Source organism: Lampris incognitus, chromosome 7 (assembly GCF_029633865.1).
Source record: "Lampris incognitus isolate fLamInc1 chromosome 7, fLamInc1.hap2, whole genome shotgun sequence".
Lineage (NCBI taxonomy): Eukaryota > Metazoa > Chordata > Actinopteri > Lampriformes > Lampridae > Lampris > Lampris incognitus.
The window spans coordinates 25,944,102-25,967,583 of record NC_079217.1 but is presented as its reverse complement, the minus strand read 5'-3'; the positions used below and the strand labels follow the sequence as shown (position 1 = coordinate 25,967,583).

Sequence of the window (23,482 nt, the reverse complement as noted above, 5' to 3'; positions counted from 1 at the left end):
GCTGACCGAGCACCAGCTCAGCGGGTGACGCGTCGAGGTCCTCCTTAGGAGCCGAACGCAACCCGAGCATAACCCAAGGTAAACGATCCACCCAGTTACCATCTGAGAGCGCAGCGCTGCCTTGAGCGACCGGTGAAAACGTTCACACAACCCGTTAGCCTGAGGGTGATACGCGGTAGTGCGGTGTACCTGCACACCCAAGGATCGCGCAAGTGCCGACCAGAGCTCTGACACGAACTGGGGGCCCCTGTCTGAGGTGATATCTGACGGAGTGCCGAAATGGGCGACCCAGGAGGAAAGAAAAGCGCGTGCAACATCCGAGGATGTTGTGGAGGATAGAGGGACAGCCTCTGGCCACCTGGTGGTCCTATCTACCATTGTGAGCAGGTGCGTAAAACCCTGTGAAGAAGGTAGAGGGCCCACCAGGTCCACATGTACGTGGTCGAAACGTCTGGCCGGGATCGGAAACGGCTCGAGGGGCGATTTAGTGTGCTGGTGGACCTTAGCGTGCTGGCACGCTACACATGCAGCTGCCCACCCCTTGACGTCCTTGCGGAGGCCAGGCCAGACGAACTTGGAACCGACCAACTTCACCGATGCCCAAACTCCAGGGTGCGAGAGGGAGTGAATCGAATCGAAAACTCGACGGCGCCAGGCCACTGGAACAACGGGGCGGGGACGGCCAGTGGAGACATCGCAGAGGAGGGCAGGACTGCCTTCCTGCATCACAGCGTCCTCTAGCTTGAGACCGGTACGCGTTGACCTAAGGGCAAGGACGTCCGGGTCACTGGGCTGGTCGGCAGCCATAGCGGAGAAATCCACACCGAGGTGCACAGGACACACAAGCACACGCGACAGACAATCAGCAACAGGGTTGAAATGCCGGGTTGCAAGGTGCAGTGCCAGCAACTCCCGGTCAAAAACGCTGTACTTGCGCTCGCTATCTCGCAGTTTGCGGCTAAAAAATGCGAGTGGCTGCCACGCATTCGCCACACGCTGTTCAACCACAGCCCCCACGGCTATGTCAGACGCATCGGTTGTTAAAGCTATGGACGCCGTGGGTGTGGGATGGGCGAGGAGAGCAGCGTTAGCCAGGGCGCACTTAGCTCCGTCAAAGGCCTGGACCTGTTCGGGAGTCCAGTCGACAGGGTCGTTAGCCTTCTTAAGCCGCAGGGCTTCGTAAAGTGGCTGAAGGAGGTGGGCAGCGCGAGGGAGGAAACGGTTATAGAAATTCACCATTCCCAAGAATTCCTGCAATGCCTTAACAGAGACCGGGCGGGGAAATTCCGCCACCGCTTGCACCTTAGAAGGCAACGGGACCGCGCCTTGCGGCGAAATGCGGTGACCCAAGAAGTCAATCACCGGCAGTCCAAACTGACACTTGGCCGGGTTGACTATCAGGCCGTGTTCGTCCAGACGACGGAAAACCTGTTTCAGGTGCGCCAGGTGCTCGTCAGCTGACGGACTGGCCACTAATATGTCGTCGAGATAAACGAACACGAAATCAAGGTCACGCAACACCGAGTCCATCAGCCTCTGAAAGGTTTGCGCTGCCCCCTTCAAGCCAAAAGGCATGCGCATGAACTCAAAAAGCCCAAACGGGGTGATCACTGCGGTCTTGGGCACGTCCTCTGCGCGCACGGGAACCTGATGATAGCCGCGCACCAGGTCCACCTTAGAGAAAATAGTGGTACCTGCCAGGCGTATGGAAAAGTCCTGTATGTGTGGGATGGGATAGCGGTCATTGGCGGTGACGTTGTTCAGGCGGCGAAAATCGCCGAAAGGCCGCCACGACCCATCCGCCTTGGGCACCATGTGAAGCGGCGAGGCCCACGGGCTGTTGGAACGCCTCACTATACCCAGACGCTCCATGATGGCGAACTCCTCCTTGGCTGTAGCCAATTTTACCGCGTCGAGGTGCCGCGCGCGCGCAAAAACTGGCGGTCCCAGAGTGGGAATGAAATGTTCTACCCCGTGTTTAGTAACCGCGGTGGAAAAGGCAGGCGTAGTCACCGATGGAAAATCAGCCAGCAAACGCTGAAAAACATCCCCTAATGCTAAAAAGTTAGCGTGTGTTAACGGCCCGGCTCCCCCTGTCTCGCACGGAACAGTGGCGAAAGACACAGCATCAATTAAACGGCGGTTTGCGACATCAACCAGCAGACCATTAGCACAAAGAAAATCCGCGCCGATAATAGTAACAGTAATGGCGGCCACTACAAAGTCCCACTCAAAATGGCGCCCGTGGAAGCAAACAGTCACCAACCTTGTGCCAAACGTCGCAATGGACGAACCGTTAGCTGCACTTAACTGTGGGCCGCCGCCTTCGGCCGACCTGTCTGTCTTAGCAGGAGGGAGTAGGCTCTTTTGCGAGCCTGAGTCCACCAGAAACCGTCTTCCTGACATCGTGTCCTTAATGAAGAGCAGCTCACTACGTCCGCCAGCGCCCACAGCTGCTACTGAGCGCTGGCCCGGGAGTTTCCCGCCGTCTCAAACGTGCACGGAGGGACGCAGCACCTCGCCTTGCCGCCGAACCGCTGGTGGAAGAAACAGAGGCCGCTCCCGCGCCGTCTCCGGGCAGTCACTTCAGCCACCACTGCCGGGTCCGCGTCCTCCGACGCCGGCTGCAGAGGCTCCGATGCCACACTCTGCACAGAGAACCGTCTGGTAGCCAGCAGGACCCGATCGGCCTCCTCAGCCAAACCTCGGCAGTCACCAGCGGCCAGACACGGGGAGTTAGCCAAAGCCGCGCGCACAGGAGACGGGAGCTGGCGCAAGAAAACGTGCGGGAAAAGGAACCCACCTTCGTCTGAGCCTAGCAGCGACAGCATATTGTCCATGAGATCCACAGCCGTCCCGTCGCCCAAACCGGATAGAGAAAGGATTCTATCTGCCCTCTCTGCGGTAGATAGGCTGTACCTCCGGAGCAGAAGATGTTTGAGGGCGACGTATTTATCGTGTTGCGGAGGGGCGCGCAACAGCTGCATGGCCCGGCGTGTGGACTGCTGGTCCAGCGCAGCGACGACCAGATAGTATCTGGAGTCGTCCGCGGAGATTCCACGCAGGTGGAACAGCGCCTCGACATGCTGGAACCACGAGGCCGGGTCGCTCTTCCAGAACTCTGGGAGCTTTACAGCCGCGGCAAGAACGGCCGGCTGTGAGAGTTGGGGCGGCGTGGCCGAAGTGGATTCACACACATCTTCTGCTCCAAACATGTATCACGTCGGGGTCACCAATGTGGCAGGCGTGAGGAAAAACACATGAGACCAAGGCGAGTTTGATGTTTATTCCTCAACTCCAAAAACCAACTAAAGCAGGAACAACCCTGCCCCGGCGAGCCCGGGAACGTAAACCACGCCCCCAGCTCACAGTCCTGCTGGGTGAGAGGCATAGCCCCTAGTGTCCGCCACAATATATATATATATATATATATATATATATATATATATATATATATATATATATATATACTAGAAGAACCCCGCTACAATGTAGCGGTTTGGTTATCCACCCGTCTAAATCTCCCTCCTCTTCATCCTGCCAGCTAACCGCCTTCCCCCTACCCCCCCATTCCAACTCCCTCCCCCCAAATGCTCAGAATCATCTGAAATGCCGAGAAAGGTGGTTTACCCCCCCCACTCCAACTCCCTCCCCCCAAATGCTCAGAATCATCTGAAATGCCGAGAAAAGTGGTTTTTAGCCATTTTTAGAAAATACACATTTTGCATAATTATTATAATTATATTTTAATGTTCTGCTATTTTTCTGGTCCTCTCTGGAACAATACCTACCACCTCCAAAAAAAATTAGGATCATAAGTGCATTTTTGTAAAAATGCATATATTTTGCATAAGGCCAAAACATTTCAAAATCCCAGAAAAATCTACTCATATATTTTCGTAATGTGTGTGTGTGTGGTGTTAGTGTAGATAGCGGGACCGAAAACTAAAGCACTTATGATCCTAATTCTTTTTGGAGGTGGTAGGTATTGTCTCAAAGAGTAAGGGAAAAATCCCAGAAAATTAAAATTATACATAATTATGCATAAATATGCAAAATATGCATTTTTCTAAAAATGGCTAAAAACCACTTTTCTCGGCATTTCAGATGATTCTGAGCATCTTTGATTTTTTCACCTTTATAAAAAAAATTTCTGGGACTTGGAAATGTTTTGGCATTATGCAAAATATATGCATTTTTGCAAAAATGCACTTATGATCCTAATTTTTTGGGAGGTGGTAGGTATTGTTTCAGAGAGGACCAGAAAAATAGCAGAAAATTAAAATATAATTATAATAATTATGCATAATTATGCAAAACATGCATTTTCTAAAAATGGCTAAAAACCACTTTTCTCGGCATTTCAGATGATTCTGAGCATTTGGGGGGAGGGAGTTGGAGTGGGGGGGGGGTTAGGGGCAGGGGGAAGGCGGTTAGCTGGCAGGATGAAGAGGAGGGAGATTTAGACGGGTGGATAACCAAACCGCTACATTGTAGCGGGGTTCTTCTAGTGTTTTTATATAGGTGAAAAAAAACAAAGATGCTCAGAATCATCTGAAATGCCGAGAAAAGTGGTTTTTAACCATTTTTAGAAAAATGCATATTTCGCATATTTATGCATAATTATGCATAATTTTAATTTTCGGGGATTTTTCCCTTACTCTCTGAGACAATACCTACCACCTCCAAAAAGAATTAGGATCATAAATGCTTTAGTTTTCGGTCCCGCTATCTACACTAACTAACACACGCACACACTAACACCACTCACACACACATTACGAAAATATATGAGTAGATATATATAGCATTTTTTTCCGAAACCGTCAATGGTATGTGCTCAACTATTGAGGAGCGGGATATCAACACAGTTGCAGGGAAAAAAAGTTGTAATACATTGATATTCTGCTCCTCATTAGTTGAGCACTTATAACCTGCAATGTATTAAAACCTTTTTTCCTGTGTCTGTGTTGATATATATACAGTGTATCAACCTAGACTTGGACAAACATTTGTTTGAATTTGCATTTATCTACTCCAGCGAGAACACATTGATTCAAAAACCACCTGTGTGTGTGTGTGTGTGTGTGTGTGTGTGTGTGTGTGTGTGTGTGTGTGTGTTTGTGTGCGCACATTACACTCTGTATATGTCTGCTTACGCTTGGGACTTTATTGGTTTACTGAATAATTCATGCAGCGAGCTCATGTGCGAAATAGTGCATAATTGCATAACATCACTCCAAACTGTCATTAATGTCATTAACCTAACGATTGGTCCCAGCACCTGCCCTGGTAATTAAAACCTTAGAAATTAATCATAAACTCTCTCCTTTTACTCTGCACCTCAGCATGAGATCCATCTCTGCAGGTATATTGGCTGCTTTCCATTCAAAACAAATCATTCCCTGCTACTGTATCTAGGACCGTTTCAATTCCAAATTAACAGATTTTCTTCAAGAAAAACATCTGAGTTTTTTTTTCCTCTCCTTAAGTGCAATCGCCTTTCCCAAGCACCTCCATGACCTTTACTTGGATCTGACAGAATTGCGGAGAAGCTCAGTCGGCTTCAGCAACAGTTAGTCAGCCAAAAACGTGCTTTAAGCCCAGATGTGCTCCATAGCTTCAAGCCCGTAAATATACACGTCTGTGCGTCATTACCATAATGGCTCTCAAAACACATGTTACAGTAATTAAAACCTGAGACATTAATTACAACACCTCCTTGCATGGCTCTTATGGTGGAAATCAATCTTTTTTTCATCCTTCGCAGGTACACGAGACATGAAATGCATTTCCACTGCAAAGGGCCCTGTGAGATGTAGCATACCACACTTGACAAGTTATTTTCGAAGCAGAACGGGGATGCATCCAGCTCAGTTGTTTACAGCCCTTTGCTCCCTATTCCCCATCTTTCCTCTGCCTTTCCACTAGCCATGGGAAAGATGAGTGCACAGGTACCAGCCTAATCCAACAGAACCAGCATATGAGGGTGATATGAGCTTATCTGGAGGCAAGGGCAGAATGAATCAGCCACAGTGGTTCGGGACATTCTGCCCTGGTGAGTCAGTGTGACTGTCTGCCGCTGAGGTTTACACTGCGGTGCTGCTGATGGGTGGGTATGAGCTCAGAGAGGCTAATTATGTACACAAGACCCGACATGAAGGCTGCTCCCTGACTGATCCTCCTGTCCTATGTCCCTTAACACACATACTGTACCTGCACTTCTGCACATTTTGAAAGAACCCACATAATGGCGCGTGCGCACGCGCACACACACACACACACTGCATGGTGAGAGTGGCAGAGAACTCATCGTACAGCCAGAAGAAAGAGAGAGAGAGAGAGAGAGAGAGAGAGAGAGAGAGAGAGAGAGAGAGAGAGAGAGAGAGAGAGAGAGAGAGAGTGTCTCCAAATCTTTCTCAGACATAATTGCCCCTTTGATAGGACCTCCCTTGTGGCTCAGAGTTAAAGACTGAACTAAAGCAGTGTGCATGCATAGCCATTCCCTCCTCTCGGCTCTATGCAGTTGAATCAGTACAACATTCAAGGTACTGTTTTCCATATATCTGTCTCAGGCGTACAGTATCCCACTCTGACTAACAGCTCTGGTAACATCCGTCCTGGGAGGCTGATAGAGAATGAGAGCTGGTGGTGCAGGGCTCTGCTGCTGTGAAAGTGCAGCCAATTGAATTTAGCCCACCAAAAATCTTTCACCGTGTTCTCCCACTGTGTGTGGAAAAAGGAGGCAATGGAAGCAAAGAAGGATTTACCTTGCTTGTTTCCATGGAGCCAGTGGCTGGTTGCTGCTCAGTACTCTGAAAGGGGAACTGGATTAGTGGGGTTCTTTTTATTCCTCCGGAATAATATCAGGTAATGGGGGAGTTTTGTTCATGATGTGCCCCAGGATGCACCTGTGAGTGCTGTGTGTGTGTGTGCATGTGTGTTTAAATGTGTATCTGTTTGTATGCTTGTGAAACAAAACCACAGAGATTAAATAGAGAGTGACGGTCTGTATGTCGGCTTCACTCCTGTACAGGTCTTCTACGCATGCCAATTTCTCCTCCAGAGTGCAAATCACCCCTGTCATGTAATAAATAATACTCTAGATATTACTGTCGTAGAAAGCATCTCAAATTAGAATGCCGTTTCATTCATTTTCAAGGACAGTTACATTTAATTTGATGATTAGCTATTATTAACAAAACATTCTATTTTCTTTCTCGCAAGGTCGGGAAGGAAATTATTCTCATATTTTATTTACTTGTTTTATTCTGATCTTTTTAAAATAAACAAATGTCAACAACGCAACTTCTGTCTGTATGTATGACCAAAACTAAAGTTAACTAACAAAACAGACTCATCTAACAATGTTATGAAGCATTAAAACACAGCAAATGTAAGCGATGGGCTTTTCCCCTACTGGATGAGACTTAATAGTCAACAGGGAAAGAGATAGTATGTCATATAAACACTAAAATGTTTGGTGTGATGACACTCCACTAGCAGCTATTAGGCCCCATATGGCCCTTAGCACTAATCATTCAGAGTACATGGTTATTTATTGAGGTTGTAGACATGCCCTGGCCAAGATTCATTGCTAATCAATACAACATAAACCATATTGATAATGTTAATGATGGGACAATATGCATTCACTGCATACACATATATATATCCATTGTAATACTAATTTATCAACCTCTGTGAAACTATTCAAACAATTGTAATTTCAAAGGCTGTTATCCGGTTTCTAGCCAAGTGAGCTACCACATATTAAAAACAGGAGCCGCGGGGGAAAAAAATGCGCTCTGTCTTTCATCTGTTGGAGAAGACCAGAGTTATTCCTCATACATTCAACTGGCACTTATCCTCCCCATGGCGTTTACCTGCCAGGCCTTCGAAGGGGTTTTGTCACCCGCCTTAGTAACAACAGCTTTTCCAATGGTCCGAGCCAGGAAATGAGCTTGTGAGTAGGTGCCGTCAATCTCTGAGATGTCATGTGGAATCAGTAGTATCAATGACATCATTCGCATGCACACCCACTCCCTGTGCAGGGTTCTGCAGAGCCAGGCGGCAGGTACTTGCCTGACCAGCCCAATGGTGACTTTACAGTTACATGCAGTCCAAGGTGACTGATTGAATTAAGGTAATATTTCCGTTAAGGTGTCTATATGCGTTTTCAATAATGCAATCTTTTCAATAATGAGATTTGTTGGATAGTTGTATTATGAAATGGAAGTTGCAACCCCGACACCTGAATAGATGAGGTACTGGCTAATGGGAGCAGTATGCAAAGATTAAGAAAACGAAACCCCACTCTTGTTATCCTGAGGAATATCCTGAAGGAGGCTTAATTTAATTAAATGTTTTCTTTAATCAATATTTTCATTGCAATTCTAAATGTACAGCTTTGTTTTCTTAGTCTTTGCTTACTGCCACTTACTACGTTGTCCTTTGTCCATTGTTTTCAGGTCAGATGTCATTAGCAGTTTGTGTGCAGGTGCCTGCAAACAAACTATTCTCCAAAAGGACTCCGATTAAGGCATACGGAGAGCAGAGTAATCTGAATGATTGACAAAAACACTAGCTCTGTTAATGACATTATGCTTACATCAATTAAGACCCTAATTTGAATAAGATAGTTTGATTAAGGCATGGCGGTTGTAATGATCAAATAATTGCTTGAATCTAATTAAAGTTAATTTTTAAATTACATGTAAACACACTGAATGTAGGTAAAAAAAAACAAAACTATCTTACTATTTAAAATCAAGCAACTTGAATTGCCCTTAAGGAATATTTCATTGTGGGCTAAACTGACCCAGTATTCTGCCCCTGCAAACTCATTACAACCCTAATAAGGAAATACTGTGTAAAACTGTATAAAAACAGACGAAGCCAAGCCCGATTTTCTTGTCGTAATCACAGTATGTGTCATGTGGTTTATGAAATATGCTGAGCACATCGAGGACCACAAAGGCTTCTATAAACAAATTCAATAGCAAGGGATATTTTCAACATTACTGCCAAGCAGACGAGACAAAGGCAGTAATGTAAAGGATGTTTATGGTGAGTAGAGGGACATTTGCACAAAGAATTATGTTGCATCTCAGCGAGCAAGGATGCCTTATGGGTGCCAACATTCAACTTTAATGACGGTCTTCTAGCACAGCCCCCCCCCCCCCCATTGTGCTATTTGATGTTGCTATATCCTCTGCGGGGCTTTGAGGAAATACGAGGACCCGATCACAGTCCTTGCCCGCATCTATTAGTAAACAGGGGACGGTGATCTTTTACCTGTCTGTCAAAAGCTATACTGAGGGCTACGTTGTTCTGAGACACACTTCCTCAACCAGAGACACCTTGTCATATACTCCTATCAAGCAAGTGACGCTAATGAGGCGTTGAAATGCTACATTAAAGTGAGATGAGATTTTCATAGAGGAGCTAATCATTAGCTAACACTCGATATCATATTCTCCGCCTCTGTAACCCTGAACACGTACCAGGATGCTTTCCTCTCAGTTAGTATGTTTACAATCTATTCAACAGAGGACGGGATATGGAGCAACCAAAATAAATCCACTGTAACTGATTTTGCAGCCAAAATTCCACTATTTTGATGTTGCTCCCATCTGATGGTGGCTGAGTTTGTTGCTTTTGAAGCTATGTACATTTTCAATTGACTGTGTTTTTCCCCTGGATGCACTCTGTTCTAAAAACAACAGATTATTCTATCTTCTGCTATGGGTGCAAAGTAATATTTATGAGCGCGTGGGGGATTATTTCTCCAAGTGCAGCAGTAGCTAATGGGCTTGAGGAAATAAGGCTGTGGACACTCTTTCACAAAGTTAATGGCCTGGGGTGGGGATGGGGGGCGGGGGGGGGTGTTGCCCACATTTCAACAGTGGTCCAAAACAAGCAAGTTGCACCCTGTGATTTCAAATGGGATGTCCTCTAAAGAAATAACACATTCACTTGTGTTTTCCTTCCAAGTTCAAGGTTCACCTGAACTGGTGTTATTTTTGTATGAAGAGAAAAGCTTACTAATATTCTTAATATTACATGTATTCAAGGAATTAAATTTTCAAAATGGATGCAATACTTTTACATTGTTAAAATGTGTCACATAATCCTAATATGACCACTAATTAAGCATACAGCTGTAGTTGTAGTCTGCGTGTCGATCTTTCACACATGAAATAGTGAGACGTGTTTTTCACCCATCTAAGTCATCTCATTATGATCTTTTATTGCATTGCGACATCTTTAAATTGCTTCACCATCCTCTTATAAACCGATCTCCTCTCTATTACACTGCTTCACTGCAGAACATGGAAGCCACCCCGTTTTTCAATTGTTGCTCTTTCTCAATTCATTGAGGTTTGTGTCATCAAATGGCCCAGCTGATTTGCAAGTCAATGTCCACTCAGCGCACTAGATTTGCCAAACAACAGAGCAGAGACAAAGGAAAGGTCCTCGGCTCACCTGAGCACTACTGGCTGCCAGGTTATTGGCTGGTCCTGGCAGTGGATATGGCAGGAGAGGGAAGCTGTTTTGGCCCTGATGTATTCAGAGAAGGCCAGACAGTGACATTATGCCAGCCAGGCATGGCTCTAGGGGCAGTGATGCTAAATACCATCTCCTGGAGTGCAAATGGCAGGGAGTTTGTGGTGGGCTGTATTGCTTGTGTGTGTGTGTGTGTGTGTGTGTGTGTGTGTGTGTGTGTGTGTGTGTGTGTGTGTGTGTGTGTGTGTGTGTGTGTGTGTGTGTTGTATATACATTCACACCTGTAGACATATCTCACGTGCACAAATTGCAAAAACACGTCAAAGGCAGCGGGCCCAGCTGACAGTAGAGAGGTCAGGTAAATACCGTCTGACCACGTTATTACCCATAAGCCACGCACAACTGAAGCAGCCACCACCGCTTTCTAAGTACAAAGAAAACAGAGAAAAAGCAATGAGATGGAGATATTGAAATAGTCCAGCCAAGTGTCCAACATTCTTTGGTGTAAGGGAAAGAAAGTGTTTGGTCTTGGCGTGGGGCGATGACAGGGCAAACAAAAGGTGCTGATAGGGCATCATCGGGGCAGATCTGATAATTGCTCAGAGTGCATGGGAGCACCAGCAGGATGAAGTGAGGACTCGGCCTTGACAAAAACATACTGTAGGTATACTCCGTTTTACCTAATCAACAAAGTTGGAAAGCAGAAAGGAACAAGTTACTGTTATTGAAAAAATACTATGAAGCCACTGGATAAACAAAACATTATATAACTACACTAATTTTAGAAATGTGAGGTTTTCAGAAACAGTAACACTGCTCCCTGACCGTGTTGGCTTCAACCATTTAGACTTTGGGCTTGACTGACAGACAGACAGACAGACAGACAGACAGATAGACAGATAGACAGATAGACAGATAGATAGATAGATAGATAGATAGATAGATAGATAGATAGATAGATAGATAGATAGATAGATGTACTACAAAGTCCACAAGGGAAATTTATTTTCCTCAGGTCAGTACATACAGACAAGACAATAAGTAAAATAAATAACACCACAGTAAAAGCAGAAAAGATTTTTAAAAGAAAATAAATTTGTTTCTACTCATTCTGAGAGGGGGGGGTGAGTGTGTGTGTGTGTGTGTGTGCGCGCGCGTGTGCATGCATGGGGTGTGTTGTGTTGGCACAACAGTTCTGGGGGTCTTCCAGGCGGAGGGTGGGAGTGGGGGGCTCCGGGGGGTTGTGTTTGTTAAGGAGCCTATCAGCAGAGGGGGTGAAACTGGCCCTGCCCCTGTTTGTTTTGAATACAGGGCAGCACATCTCCTACCAGAGGGCATGATCTGAGAGCAGGTGCTGAGGTTGAGATGAGTCCCTCACAATCGGCAAGGGACTCAACTAATTAACTCCAAGACCAGGCTGGGAGTTTAAGACCAGAGGAGGAAGAGGGACTTGGACATGTCTAAATATAGCTCAATTACAGTTACTGCAAAGCTCAAATGCTTGTCTTTTGACCAAGAGCAGGAAGACGGCATACGTTTCACCAATTTGAAAGTCTCGGCATTGGCTGCCTGTTCGCTCCAGAACTGATTTTAATATCCCTTTATTGGTTTATAAAGCTCTTAATGGTCTTGGCCCTACCTATTTATCAGATTTGCTTTTAGCCTATGAACCCGATGGATCCCTCAGGTCTTCGAGTAGTGTCTTTTAATTATTCCTCCAGTCAGACCAGAGAGCTCGCTGAGGCCTCCTGTTATTTACTGTGCTCCACGTCTCTGGACCGGCCTTCCTTTTTAGTTTGGCCTTTAATTAGATTTTATCTACTTTATTTACTTAGTTCTACTACATAAACTTCTACTACTTCTTGGTCTATGCTTTTAAATTCTAGATTGTTTTCCTTTTAATACCCTACATTTTATTTCTGGTTTTACTCACTTCTATCCATACCTCTCCGCTGTTTTAGCATTTTGTTATTTTATATTTTTTATTATTATTTCATTATTATATAAATATTTTATCTTCATTGGTCTTAATCACACCTCTGGTCTTTCCTTTTGATAGCGTCTCATCAGTTCCTGTTTTTGTTGCGTACTTTATCTATTAGTATTCCATCCATCCATTATCCAAACTGCTTATCCTGCTATCAGGGTCGCGGGGATGCTGGAGCCTATCCCTGTCTATTAATACTGCTACTTTATTTTTGTGGGGAAGATTTCCTTGTTGTTTTGTGTGAAGCGCTTTGTGTTATATTTGTTTGTATGAAAAGCGCCATGCAAATAAAAGTCTGATTGATTGATGGAGTGAGTGAGTGAGTGAGTGAGTGAGTGAGTGAGTGAGTGAGTGAGTGAGTGAGTGAGTGAGTGAGTGAGTGATGGATGGATAGATGGATTGATTGATTGATTAATTGGTTGAAGATGGAGGGATCGGTGCTCCGTTGAGAAAGTAAGGTGGTGGTTATTTTAAGACCAGTGTGTGCTCCAAAACGTTATTGGGAAGATAATACATGTGCAGCTTGGACTGTCTGACAGTCAAACAAGCAGACAGAGCCAGGTAAAATATCACTTTTGAAAAACTGTTTTGCCATTTTGCCCAGTTATTGTCAAACCTTGTTCCACCTGAAGAATATCACATTCATAGATTCTCACTACCGCAAAGTTTCAATATGTTTGGACTTTCAGCCATCACCCTTGTCCTTTCTTTTCTTTTTTTATCTGTGGGCCTGATAAACAACACCTATAGGTCACTAAATTGAAATTAAAAAGTCAAACACATTTTAAACAAGAACTCATAGCTCATGCTCTATGGTTTTCTTTCTCAATAAATATGGACAATGCTGCAGAAAATAAAAGGATTTCGGATCAATGTCTGAAGCACTTGGTTACACATAAAGGAATTTCATGACATAACACTCTTAGTGTGACTGTTATTTTCTGTGGAAACAAAGTATTGCTCTAGAAGATCTCACAAATAAGTGAAAAAAAATGTGACATATCATACTTCAGTTCTGCCCACAGACAAGGGCCTACGCATGGATGAAGTGGCAGTTAAACTTTGGGAGGGATGGTTATGGGATGTCAGAGACCTGCTGACTGATAACAAGCCTACAGAGTCAACAACACCTACCAGACAGCTTACAGGCCTAGAGAACTATGTGAAGGGTCCGCACCGGATTCATCATTTTCAGTTCAAGTCCAACAAAGTCGATCCTGAACCGTGGATATGACTTTGACCGGATTTCTGCTCAACTTAATAGACAAATTGTTCCAGCTACAGACATAAGCAGGCCATTGATTTATACACGTCATGTCTGTTCCTCCTCTGCTCACTGGAAATTGGAGGATACAACAAAGTTTTGTATTATGATGAGCTAAAACAGAATGTGAGGTAAATAAATGAGGGGAAAAATATCGACGAGGAGGAACGCGTCAGTTGGATCATCACATCAAGGAGTTTAAATTAGACTGCCTTACGATCAAGATGGGGAAAAACATGATCAGACTTTTTTTTTTTGGAATCTCGTCTTTGCTGCACATAAGTGCTCTTGAAATAAATCAGAAACTAAGATTTTGGTTACCAGAAATTCGGACAAGACAAAAAGGTGAACATAAACATCAAAAAGTCTAAAGATTGTGCAATGATCAGAGTAATTAACTATTTACAATCAAAACAAACTGTTGTTAACGGCAAGATTTGTATACTGTTCCAGTCCTTTCCGTTCCCATTTATCATTGTCAGACTTGAATTTTGTCTTTGAAGTCTGTTGTCCTGGATAACTATGGTCCACCAACAAGGGTAACGCTAAAGACTCTAGATTACTGGAAGGATGTTCTCCAATCAATTTCCACATGAGGAAGTCCGATGTCGCTAACTCCCAACCAGGGTCCCTTTCAAAGTCATACTCAATAGTTTTACAAACAGCAGTTTATGTTTTCTTTTCTTTTTAGAATTTTCAACTAAGATGAAAAAAGACAACCCCCCCTTTTCTCCCCAATTGTACCTGGCTAATTACCCCACTCTTCCGACCCATCCTGGTTGCTGCTCCACCCCCTCTGCCGAAGGGCTGCAGACTACCACATACCTCCTCTGATACATGTGGAGTCGCCAGCCACTTCTTTTCACCTGACAGTGAGGAATTTCGCCAGGGGGACGTAGCATGTTGGGAGGATCATGCTATTCCCCCCCAGTTGCCCCTCCCCCCTGAATAGGTGCCCGACCGACCAGAGGAGGCGCTAGTGCAGTGATAAGGACATGTACCCACATCCGGCTTCCCACCCGCAGACACAGCCATTTGTGTCTGTAGGGACGCCCGACCAAGCCGGAGGTAACATGGGGATTTGAACAGGCGATTCCCATGTTGGTAAGCAACGGAATAGACCTCTATGCTACCCGGACGCCCAAAGACAGTTTTTGTCATTTCTCATTTCTTGTGAGTGTGGTACTTGTAATGACCCTGAAGTACTGAGGGATGGATGAGAGAGAAGACCTCCTCAGGAAGAATTCCATGTAGGAAGCCATTTTCTTTTCCATTAACAGATTCAGATTCACTCTTACAACTTACCAATTCTGAAGGAGAGCGGGCCACCAGAGGTGCTTCTCACCCACATGGCTAAGAAGAGCAGAGGCGCCCAGACTGCGAGCATCTTCTATGACTCCTCATGGGTCCTGGCCCGGGGGTGCCCCTGTCACAGCCACCTGAACAAATACATAGAGGAGAGCACAATATAGATTATAGATAAACCGGCAGCTGAAGGGACAAAAGAAAAAAATACAGACCACCTTTACACGCGCATACCAATGAACCCTTGCTCACTCTCTCTCTCTCTCTCTCTCTCTCTCTGCCTCCCTGTTCTTGTACAGCAGATGAAGTACGATGAAAAATCAATTTCATCAGTTATGTTATGTTAATCAGTCATGTCATGAGTCCCTGAATGAATTCCATGACAGTCAGTCGTGAACTATTCCATCATCTTCCATGTATCTCTTTAAACTACATGGTCAGTCAGGACAGTGTATGTCTTCTTTCAGCAAGGTCTATCAAAGACCAATTCCATGTAATAAATGGTTAAACGTGTCATAGGAGATCCAGATGCATTATCTGGATCTTTTATCTCATTTGTTGAACAAGTCAAGCGCAAGTGAAGGTGAACTCTAATTCCACTTAGTGCCGGCCAATATGGAAAAAAAAACTCACACGACAGTCATAGGAAATTTTAAACAATATCAATGTTTGTTATGATATCTGCTTATATTTGCAAAAGCACCATATGTCAGGGTCCAATTGAGGTTGAATGACACTGAACTGTTTGCTAATGTAAAGTATAATATCAAACCAAAACTAGCTTTCAAATAATAGTCCCCCAGTTCAGAGCTCATTTTGTGAGAAGTTTTACGTGTTAGATTATCGTTATCATTAATTTAGACAATGAGCCAGGATATGACAATATCTGAATGTCATCTTGATACAATACCATTGAAAAAAAAAAGATAATATTGAATTATTGCCCAGCCTGAAGATCCTCTGACAAACATGTTTTGTCATTGAAGGACCACCGACACTGCACTGGCTTTAGGCTCCTGGTTTCAGGTTCACATCCCAATTCTAGCTCCTAGGAACTCTAGGAAGGACAGGGAAGTAAAGGTAAAAACACTCACAGCAACTACAATTCAAGTGCCCTCAGGTATGCACTATGCATGTAATTCGTCTGGAGAAATAATGAAAAACTGTATGTGCTAGGTGGCTTTAAATATTTAATTTTCATCTATTCCTAACATTATTTATGTTTGATTTTGCTGCAAATGTACTCTTGAATTAAATTTGTTCCTGGCTAAACATGAACAGAAAGAGGTTTCATCTCCTGTGATAAGATAATGCCTAGACCTACAGATTATGTAAAATTTAGATGATGAATTTATCCTAGGCGAGGCAAATCATTTTAACATTTTAGCTGTGAGAATCAAACCCCAATCCACTAAAACGCGAACATCATCGATAGAAAGAACAACCAGTAGCGAATTGTGGAACATAAACAATTTTGTCACATTGCATGTGCCACAAATAAAGTCTTCTGTTTATCTTGTTTGTGTTACGGTAAGGATTGACCACTATAGCCTGGATGAGCATGGAGATGAAGCCTGCGAGTTCTCAGACAGCACTGCAGAGCTATTGCCCAACAGAGCCCAGGGGAATGGCGAGGTGTCTGTCAACACATCAAATCATTTCACAGACTTTTCTTAGGAAATCTATGCAAATAACAGCTGTCAAAAGACATCCCCCAAGGTTCTAAGAAGAGGGGAGAAACTGAAAAAGAGCATCAAATAAGCGGCCTGTTGCAAAACAAATTGAGTTCTGAAAATGCCTTGCAGCTTATATCATTATTCACACAGGGGATTACAGCATTTGATAACTTCTATTAGCCCGGCTCTAGACTAGCACACATGTTAAATACATTTTATAGAGGTTTCCCGCCAGCTAACAACTGATAATTCTCAATATGGAGTACCACAACTAGTTGAGAAGTGCGGATGATAGTACTTGACCCTGGCTATCTACCAAACTAAAATTAGCAAAATGCTGGATGATTTCAGACAGGGTAACTCTGGGAGAACAGTGAGAGTAAAGGGTAGTAATAATAATAATAATAATAATAATGATAATAATAATACATTTCATTTGTGGGTGCCTTTCAGAGCACTCAAGGACACCTTACAGAACACAGTTAAAAAAAAAACACAGAAAGTAATACAACTTCCAAGATCAGACCATTAATTCCTTTATTACAATGTGGAAATGACACTTTGGAAACATACACAAAGCTAAATCAGGTCCAACTAAAGCAATTATTGAGAATCAACCTCAATAGCTGCTTAGATGTATGTAGCAGTGACCTTCCTGGGCTGATTCTCCAATACGAATAGACAAAAGCCTCGACAGGATTTGAAATGATAGTCAATGCAATCTGCAAAACTAATGGCTCTTCAATGAGCTTTTCTGCACAGTTCACTGGTGTTGGAACTCAATGCAAGCTTCAATACACTCAATGCAGAAGGCAAATTGAAAATCGAGTTCATAATTTGAATGATCACCCCTGTCTTCCACAATGTACTTCAGTTCAGCTTCTGCATTGGAAGACATAAACACACAATCATCTATTCAGTGCCTCAGAGAGATTAGGAAGGCATACATTTTTTGATCAATTTACAGCTATCTTCTAGGTCCTCAGAAGAGTAAAAAAAAAAAAATAGTGAAGGAAACAACATGACCCCTCAGTTCTGCAACATTTCTGCCCAGAGACACAAAATCGACTACATCTCTGACATCTCATTCTACAGCATATACCTTAAACTAATGAAGAGAATGATAGAAAAGATTTCTCTTATTGTGTAGAGCTGGTATGACAAAGGTAATATAGTAGTAAGCCTATACTTGTGGCATCATCACTATGAGCCTCCCTTGAATACCGAGTCAGTTGAAGACAGTGACAATGGCCTTTTGTGAACTGGCTTTTTTTCCCCCCTCTGCTCATAGAAAAGTCCAGATTGTCTTACATAAGGAGTAAAACTCTGGTGAGGAGGCATCAGGGTCGTTAGGCCTGGGCGTCCGAGGCTACAGCCCCAAATATTTTATGAATAACCTGGGATTTAATTTAATATAATTAGAAAAATAGGAATAATAAAAGAAACCCAGCCACTGAGGATGCACAAGCCAGTGCATCCTTAGTGCCGGTCCCAAGCCCGGACAAATGGGGAGAGTTGCGTCAGGAAGGGCATCCGGCGTAAAATCTTTGCCAAATCAAATATGCGGATCATAAATAAGACTTACATACCGGATCGGTCGAGGCCCGGGTTACCAACGACCGCCACCGGTACTGTTAACCAGCAGGGTGTCGGTGGAAACTATGCTACTGTTGGGCGAAGGAGAAGGAGAGGGGGAAAGCATGTCCAGAGGCAGCTAGAGAGGAGGAAGGGTAGGCATGTGGAGGTGAGAGTTGGAACTTTGAATGTTGGCACTATGACTGGTAAAGGGAGAGAGCTGGCTGACATGATGGAAAGAAGAAAGGTAGGCATACTGTGTGTGCAAGAGACCAGGTGGAAGGGGAGTATGGCCAGGAGTATCGGAGGTGGGTTCAAACTCTTCTACCATGGTGTGAATGGGAGGAGTAATGGGGTAGGGGTAATTCTGAAGGAAGAGTATGTCAAGAGCGTGCTGGAGGTGAAGAGAGTGTCAGACAGAGTGATGAGTATGAAGCTGGAAATTGAAGGTTTATTGCTGAATGTTATCAGCGCATATGCCCCGCAAGTTGGGTGTGAGATGGATGAAAAAGAAGAATTCTGGAGTGAGTTGGACGACATGGTGGAGAGGGTACCCAAGGAGGAGAGAGTGGTGATTGGAGCCGACTTCAATGGACATGTTGGTGAAGGGAACAGAGGTGATGAGGAGGTGATGGGAAGGTATGGAGTCAAGAAGAGAAATGTGGAAGGACAGATGGTGGTCGATTTTGCGAAAAGGATGGAAATGGCTGTGGTGAATACATATTTCAAGAAGAGGGAGGAACACAGGGTGACGTACAAGAGTGGAGGAAAGTGCACACAGGTGGACTATGTCTTATGTAGAAGGCGCCATCTAAAAGGGATTGGAGACTGCAAGGTGGTGACAGGGGAGAACATAGCTAGGCAGCATCGGATGGTGGTCTGTAGGATGACTTTGGAGACCAAGAAGAGGAAGCGAGTGAAGACACAGCCGAAGATCAAATGGTGGAAGTTGAAGAAGGAAGACTGTTGTGTGGAGTTCAGGCAGGAGTTAAGACAGGCACTGGGTGGTAGTGAAGAGTTGCCAGATGGCTGGACAACCACTGCAGAAATAGTGAGGGAGACAGCTAGGAAGGTACTTGGTGTGTCATCAGGACAGAGGAAGGAAGACAAGGAGACTTGGTGGTGGAATGAGGAAGTACAGCAAATTATACAGAGGAAAAGGTTGGCAAAGAAGAAGTGGGATAGTAAGAGAGATGAAGAAAGTAGACAGGAGTACAAGGAGATGCAGCGTAAAGCAAAGAGAGAGGTGGCAAAGGCAAAGGAAAAGGCATATGGTGAGTTGTATGACAGATTAGACACTAAGGAAGGAGAAAAGGACTTGTACCGATTGGCTAGACAGAGGGACCAAGCTGCAAAGGATGTGCAGCAAGTTAGGGCAATCAAGGATAGAGATGGAAATGTGCTGACAAGCAAGAAGAGTGTGCTGAGAAGGTGGAAGGAGTACTTTGAGGGGCTGACGAATGAAGAAAATGAGAGAGAGAAGGTTGGATGATGTAGGGATAGTGAATCAGGACGTTCAGCGGATTAGCAAGGAGGAAGTGAGGGCAGCTATGAAGAGGATGAAGAATGGAAAGGCAGTTGGTCCTGATGACATACCTGTTGAGGCATGGAGATGTTTAGGAGAGATGGCAGTGGAGTTTTTAACTAGATTGTTTAACACAATCCTGGAAAGTGAGAGGATGCCTGAGGAGTGGAGAAGAAGCATACTGGTACCGATTTTCAAGAACAAGGGCGATGTGCAGAACTGTAACAACTACAGAGGTATAAAGTTGATCAGCCACAGCATGAAGATTTGGGAAAGAGTAATAGAAGCTAGGTTAAGAGGAGAGGTGACGATCAGCGAGCAGCAGTATGGTTTCATGCCACGAAAGAGCACCACAGATGCGATGTTTGCTTTGAGAATGTTGATTGAGAAGTATAGAGAAAGCCAGAAAGAGTTGCATTGTGTCTTTGTAGATTTAGAGAAAGCTTATGACAGAGTGCCGAGAGAGGAGGTGTGGTATTGTATGAGGAAGTCAGGAGTTGCAGAGAAGTATGTAGGAGTGGTGCAGGATACGTATGAGAGAAGTGTGACAATGGTGAGGTGTGCAGTTGGAATGACAGATGGATTCAAGGTGGAGGTCGGATTACATCAAGGATCGGCTCTGAGCCCTTTCTTGTTTGCAATGGTGACGGACAGGTTGACGGACAAGATCAGGCAAGAGTCTCCATGGACGATGATGTTCGCGGATGACATTGTGATCTGTAGCGAGAGTAGGGTGCAGGTTGAGGAGAGCCTGGAGAGGTGGAGGTATGCACTGGAGAGAAGAGGAATGAAAGTCAGTAGGAGCAAGACGGAATACCTATGCGTGAATGAGAGAGAGGACAGTGGAATGGTGAGGATGCAAGGAGTGGAGGTGACAAAGGCATTTGAGTTTAAATACTTGGGGTCAACTGTCCAAAGTAACGGGGAGTGCAGTAGAGAGGTGAAAAAGAGAGTGCAGGCAGGTTGGAGTGGGTGGAGAAGTGTGTCAGGAGTGATTTGCGACAGAAGGGTATCAGCAAGAGTTAAAGGGAAAGTTTACAAGATGGTTGTGAGACCAGCTATGTTATATGGTTTGGAGACAGTGGCACTGACGAAAAGACAGGAGGCGGAGCTGGAGGTGGCAGAGTTGAAGATGCTAAGATTTTCACTGGGAGTAACGAAGAAGGACAGGATTAGGAACGATTATATTAGAGGGACCGCTCAGGTTGGACGGTTTGGAGACAAAGCAAGAGAGGCAAGATTGAGATGGCTTGGACATGTGTGGAGGAGAGATGCTGAGTATATTGGGAGAAGGATGCTGAATATGGAGCTGCCAGGGAAGAGGAGAAGAGGAAGGCCAAAGAGGAGGTTTATGGATGTGGTGAGGGAAGACATGCAGGTGGCTGGTGTGACAGAGGAAGACGCAGAAGACAGGAAGAAATGGAAACGGATGATCCGCTGTGGCGACCCCTAACGGGAGCAGCCGAAAGTAGTAGTAGTAGTAGTAGTAGGAATAATAAAAGAATAGCCACAAATCATCTGTCATCCCGATCATGCATTAATGCATTAAATCCCTCAACAAAAAAAAAGATAACGGGGGGGCGCATCTGGGTAGTGTGGCGGTCTATTCAGTTGCCTACCAACATGGGGATCTTTGGTTCGAATCCCCATGTTAACTCCAGCTTGGTCCGGCATCCCTACAGATACAGTTGGCCGTGTCTGTGGTGGGAAGCCGGCTGTGGGTATATGTCCTGGTCGCTGCACTAGCGCTCCTCTGGTCGGTCAGGGCACCTGTTTGGGGGGGAGGGGGAACTGGGGGGGAATAGTGTAACCCTCCCATGCGTTACGTCCCCCTGGCGAAACTCCTCACTGTCAGGTGAAAAGAAGCGGCTGGCGACTCCACATGTATCGGAGGAGGCATCTCCCAAGGCACACAATTTGAGAACCACTGATCTAGCTAGCCTGCACTCACTGTGATATCAATGTGAAACATTGGCTATGCATAGAAAGAAAGTGGGATGACCTTACTTTGCCTTTGTAGAATCCAGTTAACAAGTCTTCAAGCCATACTTCATTTCCCCTGACGCATATGAATGAAGCATATGCATCTCTGCAACTGATTTGGCGATTGAAACAAGTTTTCCACTAAGATGGGTTGCTAGCTAGGTAGCTACCAGGCTACTATAGTTCACTCTCAATAGCAAGCAGAAATGTCAAGCTAGCAACACATCATTACATGCTTCAATTGCCTGCAGCAAGGTAGGCTGCTTATAATCACGATAGATGTTATCTAATGAAGAGAGCACAGTATCCACTGATTACACTGCAGTAAGTAATAAATAGAAATAGGATGCTGACTGATGTACATCTGTTGCCATTTTGAGCATTGGCCTGTAGCTGGCATCTGATAGTGTTGCCATGTTGTGTGACTGTCAGCCCATATGGAATGATGAGCACTGATGACTATTTATCCCCTATGGGATGGAATAGTGCATTAATGGTTTGCTTTTGTATAATCTGAGTTTGGTTGGTGTGTTCAGATAACTGGATACGTCAATGTATAAACTAAATGGATAACTAACAAGTGTTTTTGATCGAATCATCACATAAAAAAGAGATTTGGTTGGATTTTGGTTGGCATATGCTGATTGCATCCTTTGTATGACCAGGGCAGGATAGAGAAGAGAACAGGGGGAGGGAGCAGAGGAGATGAGGAGTGCAACAGATAGATGAGACACCAATAGAGCTACTAGAGAGGTAAGTGAAAAAGAGGAGCATATCAGATATACAGATGAGACACAGAGTTAACACAGTTTGTCACAGTTCAAAAAGCTCTGTCACACAATAGAAGCAGAAGCTATGAGACCAGAACTGGTCAATTGTCAAAACTGAACAAAACATTGGCAGCATACAATTTAGCATATGACTTTATTGCTGAAACTAAAAATAAAATGAAATTGAATGATAACTCAGATTGTGCTCATTTTGTTTATTTTGAGGTCATGTTGTGAAAGCAAGCCTACACATCTGACCAGCACAGTGTCTCACATCTTATATTACTTTTACTCTGAATTTACTTGAAAACGGTGCAATTATAGGGTGAAAATCTAAAGATTTCTGGGCTGGGCTAGCCCCCAATGTCTCAGCTAACAACTACTAATTAACTAACTAATTAACTAACTAACAAACTAACTAACAAATGAGGGGGAGGGGGGATTCCAACCAGGTAATCACAACAGACATGCATAATGAATTTAATGAGCAGGTTTTTGATTACAACATTTGAAGAAAGCATTTGTGTTGTAATTGCTCTGTTATAAGAATGGTGAGCATGCTACAAATATTTAATTCATCTTTCATACAGTATACTGGAGGGAGCTGGGAGGAGGGGAGTGAGAGATATGACAGAAAAAAATAATAATCTGGGGTTTAGCCCCGCAATTACAAATAAAAGCTCAAATATAAGCGCATCAGCCTCCAGCTCAACTATGATCATTTGTAGTGTCGCATTAACAAGAAGAACAAAAGGGCTGATTCTTTATGGTGGCAGAATTTTAATAATATCTTTGTCATGTCCTTGTTCAGCAGCTTTCATAAGATGTTTATGTATATTTACACCATTCTTCTGCTCAGTTATGTTTATTGAACCAAATGATGGTATG

At 44.3% G+C, this 23,482-nt stretch overlaps 1 protein-coding gene across 1 annotated transcript in view; it reads right to left on the bottom strand.

Moving 5' to 3' along the window:
• Window positions 1-15,147, bottom strand: part of grik4 (glutamate receptor, ionotropic, kainate 4) — a 275,842-nt gene extending 260,695 nt beyond the window's left edge. The window contains exon 1 of the mRNA XM_056282988.1: window positions 15,066-15,147. Within this exon, the coding sequence (XP_056138963.1) occupies window positions 15,066-15,147 (82 nt within the window). The remainder of the gene's footprint in view (window positions 1-15,065) is intronic.
• Between the last annotated feature and the right edge of the window lie 8,335 nt (window positions 15,148-23,482).